This window comes from Gavialis gangeticus, unplaced genomic scaffold (assembly GCF_001723915.1).
Source record: "Gavialis gangeticus isolate Ggan-Ray unplaced genomic scaffold, GavGan_comp1, whole genome shotgun sequence".
NCBI classification, from domain to species: Eukaryota; Metazoa; Chordata; order Crocodylia; family Gavialidae; genus Gavialis; species Gavialis gangeticus.
The window spans coordinates 29,113,959-29,126,510 of record NW_017728994.1 but is presented as its reverse complement, the minus strand read 5'-3'; the positions used below and the strand labels follow the sequence as shown (position 1 = coordinate 29,126,510).

Below are 12,552 nucleotides of genomic sequence, written 5' to 3'. Positions count from 1 at the left end.
ATAGAAGACTTGGTCGCAGCCTATAAGTATATCAAGAGAGTACATCAGGGCCTGGGGGAGCAACTATCACCAAGGCCCCCCAGGTGAGGACTAAAAATAATGGGCACAAGCTGATTGAAGATCACTTCAGACTAGACATAAGGAAAAACTTCTTTACAAGTGAATACTAAGGGTTTAGAACAGGCTCCTCTCAGAGGTGGTACAACCACCCACCCTGGCAATCTTCAAAAAGCCTCTTGACAGCCATCTTGCCGGGGTCATCTGACCCCAGCCATCTTTCCTGCCCAAGTGCAGGGAGGCTGGACCCAATGATCTGTAAGGTCCCTTCCAGCCTCTAACAACTACGAAACTATGAATGGGTACCTCACGACAGTGCCTGCTAGGCAGGGACATACCCTTGCTGTCTTGCACAATGGGCAGCACCCTCACAATTATCCCTTATTCTCCCCAAACCTCACATATCAGAATCACTGACCCCTGAGAGAAAAGAAGCTGCCAGACCACAGTTCATTTACAGGACATTTATTACATAGTAAAAAGTCCATTGGATTTGTAGTCATTTATTCTCTATATACATCATCTGCCCTTTGCAGCTCTCCCACCTGCTCGGTCTGGGTTTCCTGACAATACAGTACAAGCCAGATTGGAGTTTCCCCCAGTTGCCAATGGGGTTTCTGCAATCAGCATGAAGAATTTATAAAACTAATTCAGAAAATAGGAAGAACTGAGATATGGTATGTTCCAACCAGCTGGCTCTGCTTCGGGCCAGAGGGGATGGCAGAGAAGGGTATTGGCATCCTTGGTGCAGGGAAGAAGCGAAGTGAAACACACTACCAAGGGCTCTGCTCCAAGACTGCAGGGCAGGGAAGGAGGGAAAACTGTGCGCCCTGACTTCCTACAACTAGAATTTGCAATGGGGTGTAGTCTCTGGGGGAGCTCCCAGCAGCAAGGCCACCACAGCACAGTAGAGGTGCTCAGAGCTAGCACCAAGTGCCAGTCATTTCCCAGGTCCTCTTGAAAACTATGAAGGACCATGCAGCCCTAGATGGCTGGAGGAGGCAGCACCTAGTGGTGCTTGGATCAAAAGCCATTTGAACACAGGGGAAGTAGCTTTGCCGCAGCTACTTTGGAAGGGACATCTCTGGGGTCCTGCCCTCAACCGCTTGTTTTTTGCACTGGCTTCTACCTAGTCTGCCCACCCAGAGATGTCCACCCAGAAAGATCTGGCTATGTATTACGTAGGGTGGCTCCTTCCTCACGGGTCTTGCCAGACTTGCCCACTTGTTCTGGGGGAGTGCAGTGATGCACTGTACTCCACAGCCCGCTGAGGCAGCCTGCACCTCATAGGCAACAAATTGAGAGGCACAGGGTGGGTGCTGTACATTTCTGAGCAGAGAAATGAAAGTCACAACCCTGCCCTGCTGGGTATGCCCAGGGGTCAGCCAGGCAGTGTGCCAAGACACATGGACAGGAAAACCAGCAGAGAACTGTCTTGGGACCCTGCTGCACTGAATAATCAGAGAACTTGCCCCTGTGCTCTCCCAGTGGAGAGCTACCATCTTCAACTGCTTGGTCCCTGGCGGCTGGGAGTAAGTTCTGCCTAGCCCCTGAAACTACAAAGGCAGAAAGGAGATTGGGCAGCAACAGCGATGAACCTCTAAAGAAAGAGAGCCAGGGACTCCTGGGCACAGCCACAAGAAGGGAGCAGAGCCTGACATGGGCCGGGAAGGTGTTAGCAGCTGCCTTGCCACCCTTCCACTCAGACATCTTCTACAGCAAATATGGCAACTACCAGGGAATGTTTGGCCAGCACCCTGCACCTGCAAGCCTTCTTCAGCCAACAGTTCTTGCATGCCTTCAGCCTAGTTGACTTCGGAGGTTGTCATGGGGTCACTAGGTCGTGGAGTTGCCAGGAGAGGAACAGGAGAAGTGGCCTCTATTAGGGCTGGGTTCAGAATGATTGGCAGAGACATCGGCGGCACGCCAACCTGTAGCGGGGAGGCCAGAGGTTGCAGGATGAGTGGTGGCTGTGCTGTAGAAGGTGGTATGTCTGTGACAGGGGTTGTCTTCACTGATACCGGTGTAGAGAAAGAAGGGGACCCAGGGGTGCCAATAGTGGGTGGTCCTGGGACTCTCTCAGAATCTGCAGAGGGAAAAAACAGGACATTATTTTACAGTGGCCCTGCCTAAGTACCTGTACTATTCCTGTCACTCAGCCAAGAGGGGACTGCAGAGCATCCCCCAATGCCTTCTTCCAAACACTTAGCTTCCTGAGCCTATAGGTGACCTCAGGGCCTTCCTCAGATACTCTCCCTGCTTCCTCCCCATCCTTTTCTCATCCCGCCCCCCCCCAGCCAAGGTCAGCAAGGGTAAATCACAGGAATTTTCCCCATGGCACAGAGCCTACAGCCCCATGGAAGACCCAGAGACTACAGACTAGTTCAGATTGAGACTGCAAGTAGATCAATTCTACCTAACTGAACCAGTGGAGTGAATGCTTGAGCATACTGGGGACTCACCACTGGCCCCCAGCTCAGAGGGCTTCTCTGAGGGTGCTGGGTGAGCAGCTGGTCTTGCATCCCCCACAGGTGAAACAGGTACAGCAGGGGCCACTGGCTTCTGAGGATGTTGCTCTGCTGACACATTGGGGATAGGGTCTAGACACAAAAGAACAAGCAGTGCATTTGCATGCTTCCCCACAACATAAAGCTTGCTCCTTTCCCCCGGCCTGCCTTGCTCCCAAAACTGCCTTCATGACTTGGGCAAAAGGAGCACCCTGCCCCTGGCCTTCAGTCCCATCAACATCCAAGCACCTTACTGCCTGGAAGAGGCACTGTCACTGGGGAGCAAAGAACTGGGCCACAATGCAGGGAGTCAGTGCAATGGCAGGTCATAGCTCAGAGCCCTGCCTACCTTGGATGACTGTCTGCTTGAAGAGCTCATCCCGCAGCCTAGGCAGGAAGCAGTCGATGCGCTCCCAGGTGATCTCCCAGAGATCAGAGTACCCAGTCCGCGAATCAGCACTATGGAATATTCCAGCTGTGTCCATCACAAGCAGCATGTTCTTCAGAGATTCTGGGATGGCCTCCAGCTGCAATAAGAGACACTCCTTATAGCAGAGAGCTGGAGCTGGCAGCGATGGAGCCTCAGACTAGCTAGAGGAAGTTCTTGAAGGACAAGGGAAGATAGGGAGACTGGGGAACACGAGGATTTATTTCATGGCAAGCAAGGGGTCAGGGGAAGGAGCCCAGGCTAGTTGATGGAAGCAGCAGCAGCAAATAACACAGAAGAAACATTGTCGAACCCCCTGAGCACATTACCAGCAAGTCACTAGAGCCAGCATGCATGTACTTGTCCATGAAGTCCAGGATCGTCAGCCACAGGGCAGCAAATGTTGTCAGTGAGAGGAGTGGGGAGAGATGCTGCAAGAACACCTGAGGCAGAACAGAACCACAAGTCAAGAGGCACTGTGAGGTCACAGAACTACCGCTCTCAGCCCTGGGGTAAAACACTCAAGGTGGGAGACCTCCCTTTTCTAGCAGGCTTGGGACAAGTAGGCTTCCAGGCACACAGATCCCCTGCACAAGAAGTCCTGAGCCTGCCCTTCCCCAGGCTTTGAAGGGTTGAACCTAATTTCCTGCAGGTCTCCACCACAATGGCCCACAATCCTAAACCCTCCTCTCTGCTGGACCTTCAATGCCCACTGTCCCTTGGACATGGACCAAAAGCAGACAGAAGCCTTGTCACTTATCAATGTAGGGAGAGCACCTTGAACTATCCTGCCAATATTCAGAACACTGAGATAAGGGAGAAGGGCCTGGAAAGGAGACACTAAAACAGGTGCAGCACATACTGCAGGGGAAATGCCTGATGTCCTGCTCTGAACCTGGCCATAGTACACATGGTAGTCAAACCTCCAAAACCTCAGCATCAAATTTGGTCAAAATTCCAGAACAACTTTCAGAGCTCTTCCTACAACATACAGAGATGTCCTGAGCCCAGCCCAAGAGGACTCAGAAAATACCCAAACAGAGATAGGATGGGGCCACACAATGAACTCAACCTTGGAGAGCAGCGTTGAGGCTCTCATCCTAGTCTCCTCCATCCCACCAATGTCAGCTGGGCTGATGTTCTCCAGGAGCTTTGTCAGCAAAGGAAACAGTACCTGCAGGAGCAACAACATCAGAGTGCTTGGAGCTCAAAGAATCTCTGTGGTGATGCACAAAGTTCATCTGAGCCTCTCAACCCCACAGGTGTGGGCTGGCTCCCAGTGCTTTGCTAATCAACTTCTAAGCCAGGAAGTACAAAACCAAGCACAGGAAACACTGGAGAAATGGACCCATTTGATACCTGAAAGATGCAGCAGAGGGTGGAGGGGGGAACTGGCAGAGAAGTTTCTTTTTCAGACGGACACAGACTGGAGGCAACAATACCACTCACCCCTCCCAGAGTGGGAGCTGCATATCTAGGGTGCCCCTGGGGAGGACTGCATGAGAAGCCAGTGCCCTCCACCCCCAGATAGCTGCGGGTCTTTGACACTCCCCTCCCCCCACAAGAGCACAGCTAATGTGCCAGCTCCCAAAGGCAGAGCCTAGTTGGAAAGTTACCTTATTGAAACAGGACTCCCATTCAAGAGCATCCAGGGCCTGCAGGTCATGAACCAGAAGAGCTCGCTGCAAGTAGGTGAGTGCCTGCATCCGCACTTGGCGCCGGGCATCACAGCACAGCCAAGCGATACCTGCATGTGGAGAGAAGGTTAGCCCTGCCTGATACGATATCTCTTTCCCCCACTCCCCAGAGACAAGTGGAAACCACATAACAACAAGCAACATTTTGCCAAGCTATTCAGAGACTTGGGTGACAAGGGCTATAGACAGACAGATGCTAGCCCATCCTCATCCCCTCTTTGCAGCAGAGATATTGGACTTGGGGAACAAAATGGGAGCCAAGTCCTAATGAGCTATCCTCCCTCTGCCCTCTAAGAAGCTAATCGATATACCTTTAGTGATTGCTCCAAGCCCCACCTTGACCTTGGAAGTATCCCTCCCATTACCAGCAGCTGGTAGCTTTACCCTGGAGCAAGGGACACCAGCAGTTGGACCAGAGTGTGCGGGAGTCGGCTTTAATTTTCTTCCCTGCAGCCTCTAGATGGCGCTGCTCCTCTGCCCAGGAGCTGTAGATGGTGGCTGCTCGGGTGTGCAGGGTGTGCATGAGATCCAGTAACTGCAATTAAAAGGCACCAGTCAGTGACATGCATGATGGAGTCCTCAAAGTGATTCTGTCCCTGCCTCCTCCGCCCCCCACAGAATGCTTGAAACTCCCACAATGCAGCCCAGTGCATAAATATGTGGGGGAGAGTGGGAACCACACCCTAAGAGCTGAAAATATCTGCATACTCCATCAGACAGCTTCTCAAGACACAGATGAAGGAGGACCAGGGCAAGGAAGAGTTGGTCAGGTAGGAAAGAAGGGAGCCATTTCCTGGAACAAAGGGAAGGCATCTCCCACGGTGCAAGGAGAAAACTGGAGTTTCAGAGCAGTTGAGCTGAGAAGGCACAACCTGATCTTACCCGAGTGACACCTGTCATGAAGCTCTTGAGCTGTAACATTTGCAAAGGAACTTAAGGTACTAATAATTCAATTCAGTGACTGAACTCTGGGTCTGTGGCCCAATGTTTTTAAATACAATAGTAGGGTTTGAATGGTGTTATAGCTGTGATGGTCCAGGAAATGTGAAAGAAGCAAAGTTTTTGGTGATACTTTTTACTGAACCAACAGTATAGTTGGAAGAGATGTTAGACAAGCTTTCAGGCACAAAATGCCCTTCTCTTTTGTAACTCCCTGCTAGCACTCCACATTCCTCATCACCTCAGCTTCCTTGTCCCTTCCCTCTTCGGTGACTCCAACAAACCTAGATACATTTTAACCTTCTTTATTAAAGGGACCCACTTCCCAGGCTCCTAACTGCCTTCTCTCTCCTGATCACACAAATTCTTTCATCTCATAGGCACATCCCACCTTCCCCATAGGTCAGAAACTAACACTAAACACCTGTATCATTGCTAGGTAGCCATTAAGCTGAAGTGTAGCTCCATCCCCTCCACGGGAGTGCCACAGGTATTTCCCCATCAAGGATGGGTGATGGGGCCCCAAGGATGGGAAAGGAGAGGAGGAAATCCTTGCTATACTTACGTCCTGACTAACCTGTAAAGACACAGTGTGGTAGCTGGCAGGGATGCTCTCATCCTCCTCCTCATCACTATGGGCATGAGACTGGTGCTGGCTTGAGACCCGTGAACGCCGTGTAGAGTTTTCTTTTGGCTTCTTCTTGAACCGACTGGATTTGCTATCATATTTATGGCTCTTACCCCGCTTCTCCTGGGATTTGTACCCTAGAAAGCAAAGGACAGTAACATACCCTGCTACATGCCACCTATACATACTTACCCATCTGTGGATGTAGTTGTCCTTACTGCAGAGGTTCTCAACTGGGGTGCCATGGCATGGGCACTGCTGCTGCGGCCAAGTGAAACTGCCCCACATGCCTCAAGCGAATCCAGGTTAGGAAACAACTACAGCAGGAACAAATGTCCCTGCCTGCATTAGGTTTAGCTGGTAACATACTGGGCTTCCAGTGTGAAGGCAAGCAAAAGTTGTGGGCTCAAGTCTTACCAGTCAGATTTCCTAAAAATATTTCAATTTTAAACCAGATAGTAGAATAAAAGGAACAGAGGGTTCCTTTCCTGCACAAATAATCCCATCTATCTTTTTAAGTGCAGGTTAGACAAACACTTGGCTGGGATGGTTTAGATTGGATGTTCCTGCCTTGAGCAGGGAGGTTGGACTAGATGGGCCTTCCAAGGTCTCTCCCAGCCCTGTCCTCTATGATTTAACGCTGACCATACTTCCCTTTCTTCACATCAGACATTCTGCTCCCCTCAAGCCCAGGGATAAGGGACAGGAAAGAGCAAGGGAAAGAGGTCATAGCTAGCCTGTCACTCCAGCAACCAGTGCAGGACTGTCCCCTATTGAGCCACTTCCACTGGGCCCAATCTAGTAGAATATCCTCCCCTCTTTCCATAGGAGACAACTGCACAGCCCCAGGCTCATTCACTGCTGTTACTCCATGCACTGTAGCCAAGGCCTCAGCCATGGTAGTGCCCAAATGCCAGCTCACCTCCATTCAAGCTTGCCTCCACAAAGATGCGGATGGTTTTGACACAGAGCTCGAAGTTCTCTGGTGTGACATGGGCAGCATCTCGCACGATGAACGACAAGGACTCCACGCATTTCATGAGAGATTTTGTGTCATGTGGGCCAAGGTCCAGTCCCACAGTCAGGCTGTACTGGTTCACAAGAGGAGATGGGCCCTGCCTGTTGAGCACTGTGGCAGATTTGGGACTGTCAATGTCATCCTTCCCCACCTGCAGTGCAATGGAAGAATAGCATAAGGACAACAGCTTGGCTTGGCACAGAGCACATCACATGGACTTTAGCCCTTCCCAATCCCTGCAGAAGGGCCTTTCCTCTACAACCAGGAGGTGCTGCTTTGCTAAGACCCTGTTTTGTTTTGTTTTTACCTATCCTTGTCCTGTTCTCCCTTCAACCACTATCCAAACCTTCTGATACCAGCCTTCCCCACCCTAGGCAGAGGGAAGCAGGGAGTCCTTGCATTACTCACCACCAGCCAGCCACTGTTCACCATGTCCACATCAGTCACTGAGCGGTGCATCTTGCCTTGTTTGTTGTGATCTGTGTATACCTCTGAATCAGAAGTGTAGCCCCGGTCCAGATTCACATCACTTAGATGGTAGGAGGAGGAGATCTCGCTGTCAGACTGAGCACCTTCATTAAGCAGGACAAGAAAATTAGCCAGAGCCAGAGCAAAAGCAAGGTCACCAAAGGAAACAGCAGCTGAGATGCAGTGGCCAGACTAATCTGAGGAAGTCAAAGAGCACCAACCACAGGGGGTGGAGGGCAAGCAAACAGATCTTTGTAACCATCTCTCCCCTGCAACAGGACTATTGTGCTGTCCTAATACAGGTAGGAATGCCCACCCATGCCACTGCCACTTCCCATGCAGGCTCCACACTCAGCATAAGGTGTACAGGGTACTTCTACCTAGCTGCCACAGCACTGGCAGCACCCTTGTTGAGAACCAGTGAGGTAGGCTGAGGCACTACAAAAGTGGTTCTGCTAACTTCAGAAAAGTTATGGAGGCTGCTTGGAGTCTAAAAAGGTTGAGAACCACTGCTCCAGAGGATACAGAAATTGGCCCCACTTTTTAGGGGAAGGGGGCACATGACTGAAGTTGTAGTAAGAGTATTGTGGATACTAGAGTTAGGAAGAGCAGACCTGCCAACACATTAGAGAATTACATGGGATAGGTGCAGAGTATTCATCCAGCACCCCTCAGTACAGACTTTATTCTCCACACAGACAGCAAGCTACATTAGCATGGTGCACTGGGTCAGAAGAACTCCCCTCCCAGCATTCTATATATTCCACATATTCCAAGTTGAGCAATTCTTGCTAAGGCACCATTTACAGCCCATTGGGATATTGTTTATTTATAAGCAATCACTAAGTTTTCTCTAGCATCTGACACTGAGTAGACTCTAGCCAGCAGGAATGTAGGTAGAGCCCTGCTGTAAATGAGTGGCTGAACACAGGTTTCCTGGAAGAAGATCTGTATCCCCGTCACAGATTTCTCATGCAACAAACAGAGAGAAGGACTAGAAAAGAAATTGGAGAGCAGGCCTAAACTGACTGCAGCAAAAGGACAAGGCAAAACAAAACTTGTATTAGATCTCATTCTCCAATTTCTATGAATCTAGGAAAATCGAACTTGTCATACAAGTGCGCACAAACCCCAAGGTCCTACACCAAGCAAAATCCAGGGATACAGAGGAGAAAACAAAGCTACTACCTGGAAGGCCTTTTAGGTGGCCCCTTTAAGGCCTATGGCAGCAAACCTATGAAGGCATAGTCACATAGGTGGAGGATGACTAACTGGCTTTATCCAACTGGGATGCTCTCTACCATGATTAGGAGTAGTAGTGTAGATGGTGAGGAACCAGTGGCCAGATTTTGAGAGAGGGCCTAGTGCCCTCCAAACCTAGACAGCTTCAGGTCTGGTTGCAATTTTCCTGCACAACACACTGGAATCAGCTAGAAAGGAGCCAGCCACTTTACTTTCCTACCAACTCCTTCAGGTAAGACATGGAAAACAGCTGGGTTTACACTGTGCCCCCTGAGAAGGATTAAGCTTATTGCCCAAGACATGAGACCACAACCAGCAGGAAACGGTTCCAAGAACACAGCAGAGACCCTCAAGCAGCTGTGCCTGCTCAGGGAGCAGAGAGGGAGAGCAAAGCAGAGAAAGGGACAGAGCAGGAGTAAGAGTGAACAGCAGGTGCTGGTTTTTAATCTTGCTAATGTAGTTTAATATCAGCTTTGTTTTCCTACAGTCCCCTTTGCTAATTGAAAAGCCTAAGGAAGCAGCTGCTTATCTGGCAAGCAGGCATCAGATTTCCTAGCAGCAGCCGGTCTGTCTTACCTGTGTCATTATCTGCCCTTGTGGTAACCTGCAGGGCTGGGGGCGGCTTCACCCCTGACCCGATACACTCCAAGAGGGTGAAGAGTGTGTACCAGTCATTCCCAGAGTGAATGTTAGCAGCGTTGGTTTTCAGGAGCTCATGGAGACCATAGGCAACCTGGTGGCTAACTTTGGACAGCACATTGGCTTTCATCATCAACAGGATACGTAGTGAAAGGAGAACCTGGCCAGGGAAGGTGATAGTGAGCACACAAAATCCAGTTATTTCCACTCTCAGCTCTTACCAGAGTCCTTCTCTCCTACTTAGCACTACTTACAGCTGTGGCTTCAGCAGTCCCTTGCAAAGCAAGGGATTGCAAGGTGAACCCAGCCTTCAGGCAATAGCAGCAGTTCTCTCCCAGGCTGGTGACAGCAGAAACCCCACCTTTCTGCTCACCTGTGCACTGATCTCCTCTCGGCGTAGGAGCCGTATAGCCAGCCTCAGCAGCCCCACTACTGCTCTCTCAACAAGGAAGCAGAACTCCACAGCATTGACACACAGGTGGTAGAGGTGGTCTCGCACTGTCTGCCAGACACAGGTCACACGATCCCTGGACAATACAAGGAGAGGGGGAATGGTCAGGATGAAGGCAAATGCCCAGTAGGGCTGAAACACTGGTTCCAGCACTGTGGAGATCCTATCATCTCACTGCTTCAAATAAGAAACTCCTGCAAGAAGATGTGAAGATCAGATACTCAAGGCAAGGGTGCTCCAGCATCTCAACACCTATTCACAAGCAGTCGGCCGAAGAACAGAACACCTGAAGCTCTGCCTCAGAAGCTTCCATGAGTCCTCCATGCCCCTGTGCATATTCAGCAAATCCCCTCCCCTTCTTTAGTATTCCAGATGCAAGGCTTGGCAGGAGCATGGGGAACCCACAGGCAACAGTCTCATGCCAAATGTGGGAACAGGCTACCCCACCTCACTCTCTAAGTGGGGAATGACCTGTTTGACAGGCATGCCACAAATTAGCCTCACACATTTTCCAAGTGTATGCCAAGACCCTTCCCCTGTCTGATCTGCTGCTCTGCTTTCAGCTTCCTTTCCCAGGCTCACCTCCCTATTTGCTGCTTTACTTTCTGCTTCCTGCCCTATCTGCCCCTCTGCTGCCTGTTCCCTCCCTGATCTGCCATGCGCTACACACAAGTTGCTACCCATGCCACAGTTTGGCCAAGCCTGCTCTAGGAGATGTGTATGAAAGATGCTTGTTGATTGCAAAGCAAGCTGGTGCTGCAAAACTGTTGCCAACCCTACCTCAGCCAGGTTCCACCTCCCCATCAGTTTGGGGTTCCATTTTAGTCAGAGTCCTCCAAGTTTTACTGTAGTAAGCAGGGATCTATAGGTGTATGATCCTGCTGTTTAGATACTTTAGTACAACTGCTAAGCCCTGCAATTGCACCTATTTGCTACTTCTTGGGGGAAAACCAAGCTTCGAAGGGACTAGGCAGCAGCTACGGTCATCACTGAACCAGCACGAAACATCTGTATGAATTTCAAGGTCTCACCTGTTCTCCAGCACAATTCTCAGGAGCATCTCTAAGCAGAAGGCAGCATCCTCCTCATCATATGTCTCCTCATCAGGTGTCACAGAGATCAGAGCCTGAAAGAACCAAGAACCAGCTTCAGAAGTTACCACTGGAACAGGATGTGCACCAACCCCTTTTAGAAAGAGGAGTTCATCGGGACACAGCAACAAACAGATCAACACCTTCACCTCATCAGGGGTTCTGCCTCTCTGTCTTAAAGACAACACAGTACACAGTTCTATACAACTCCTGCCCCTGGTTCAGTAGTTTTAGGAAAGCGCAACCACTGGGCTTTCTTCTGACACCTTCATGAGTGAACAACTCTAGCAGGCATTCAGGCACAGGGTATCAATGAGAGGAGAGAAGGCTCCAGGGCAGGGCTACAAGAGTTTGCAGAGCTTTGATGAAAACCCTGCCCCCAAGGTCTTTTAGCAAATCAGTGAACAAATCAACACCTTCCTCTGCTACTATAAAAGCCCTTGCTCAGTTTCTCATTGTTCCTGAAATGCAGATTATGACACAAAAACTAAACTGAGGACTCTTCTTAAACAACCTCAGGACAAATCACCTAGAGGAGGATCCACAAGAGATATCTATCACAGTATGGGGTACACCCTTGTAATTTCACATACAGTACACCCCCCTCCAACACAACAACCTGCCTGCAATGGCCCTCACCTTCACGAGCTCCTGCAGGGACTCAAGTTGAAGGAACTTGCTCTCAGTGATCAGCTTCTCAGGGTCACATTGCTGAAGAAAGTCGCAAAGGGGAGAGCATGCTATTAGTAAGGTCACATGCCAGAGAAACATAGTTCATCACTGTCCACCCATGTAGTTATGACCTTGGCTTAAACAGAGAGAATGTGAAGGGAGGTTCAATCCCATTTACACAGCCTCTCTCAAATCAAGGTATTTAACTGAAGACCATTCCTTCCAATGAACCTGGCCTCCCCAAGCCGATTTTAGGGGAGAGAATAATTGTCTTACTATCCAACCTGAGCAAGTCTAGTTGCAACAAGGGCAGGTGGAAGATTATCAGTCTGAGGTTATAATTTCAAAGGTACTTTTCAGTTCCCCAAGGGCAGGGGTGGGCAATTACTTTGGCTGGAGGGTGGGCAATTATTTTGGTTGGAGGGACAAGTAATGACTTTTGGTAAGCTGTCAAGGGCTGCAAGGGTAGCTCTGCCCCTTGACAGTTGGCCCACCCCCGATTGCCATCTTGGGATTGAAGTCCCATTCCTAACCCTTGCCACCAAAAGGGGCCCTCCCCTTGCCCCTAGAAGTACTCTTTTATGGGGGGGAGGGGGGGGTACCATCTTGGAACTGGGAAAAACCCCAAATCATGTACTAAAAATCAAACATCTACTATAACATATTTTAATTTCATTAAAAACATTATTTTTGTCCTCATTTATGTGTGTGTGTGT

At 49.9% G+C, this 12,552-nt stretch overlaps 1 protein-coding gene across 4 annotated transcripts in view; it reads right to left on the bottom strand.

Annotated features, from left to right (window-relative positions):
• Positions 1-506: 506 nt before the first annotated feature.
• Positions 507-12,552, bottom strand: part of GBF1 (golgi brefeldin A resistant guanine nucleotide exchange factor 1) — a 186,810-nt gene continuing 174,764 nt past the window's right edge. For 2 of the 4 annotated variants that reach the window (XM_019502493.1, XM_019502494.1), the window contains exons 27-40: positions 11,804-11,875; positions 11,105-11,199; positions 9,996-10,149; positions 9,560-9,782; positions 7,682-7,845; positions 7,178-7,424; positions 6,193-6,392; positions 5,073-5,223; positions 4,608-4,738; positions 4,064-4,165; positions 3,321-3,434; positions 2,914-3,091; positions 2,520-2,657; positions 507-2,143 (exon numbers count right to left, since the gene is read on the bottom strand). In XM_019502493.1, the coding sequence (XP_019358038.1) occupies positions 1,863-2,143; positions 2,520-2,657; positions 2,914-3,091; positions 3,321-3,434; positions 4,064-4,165; positions 4,608-4,738; positions 5,073-5,223; positions 6,193-6,392; positions 7,178-7,424; positions 7,682-7,845; positions 9,560-9,782; positions 9,996-10,149; positions 11,105-11,199; positions 11,804-11,875 (2,250 nt within the window). In that variant the 3' untranslated portion in view covers positions 507-1,862. The remainder of the gene's footprint in view (positions 2,144-2,519; positions 2,658-2,913; positions 3,092-3,320; positions 3,435-4,063; positions 4,166-4,607; positions 4,739-5,072; positions 5,224-6,192; positions 6,393-7,177; positions 7,425-7,681; positions 7,846-9,559; positions 9,783-9,995; positions 10,150-11,104; positions 11,200-11,803; positions 11,876-12,552) is intronic. The other 2 variants (XM_019502495.1, XM_019502496.1) reach the window with 1 other exon arrangement.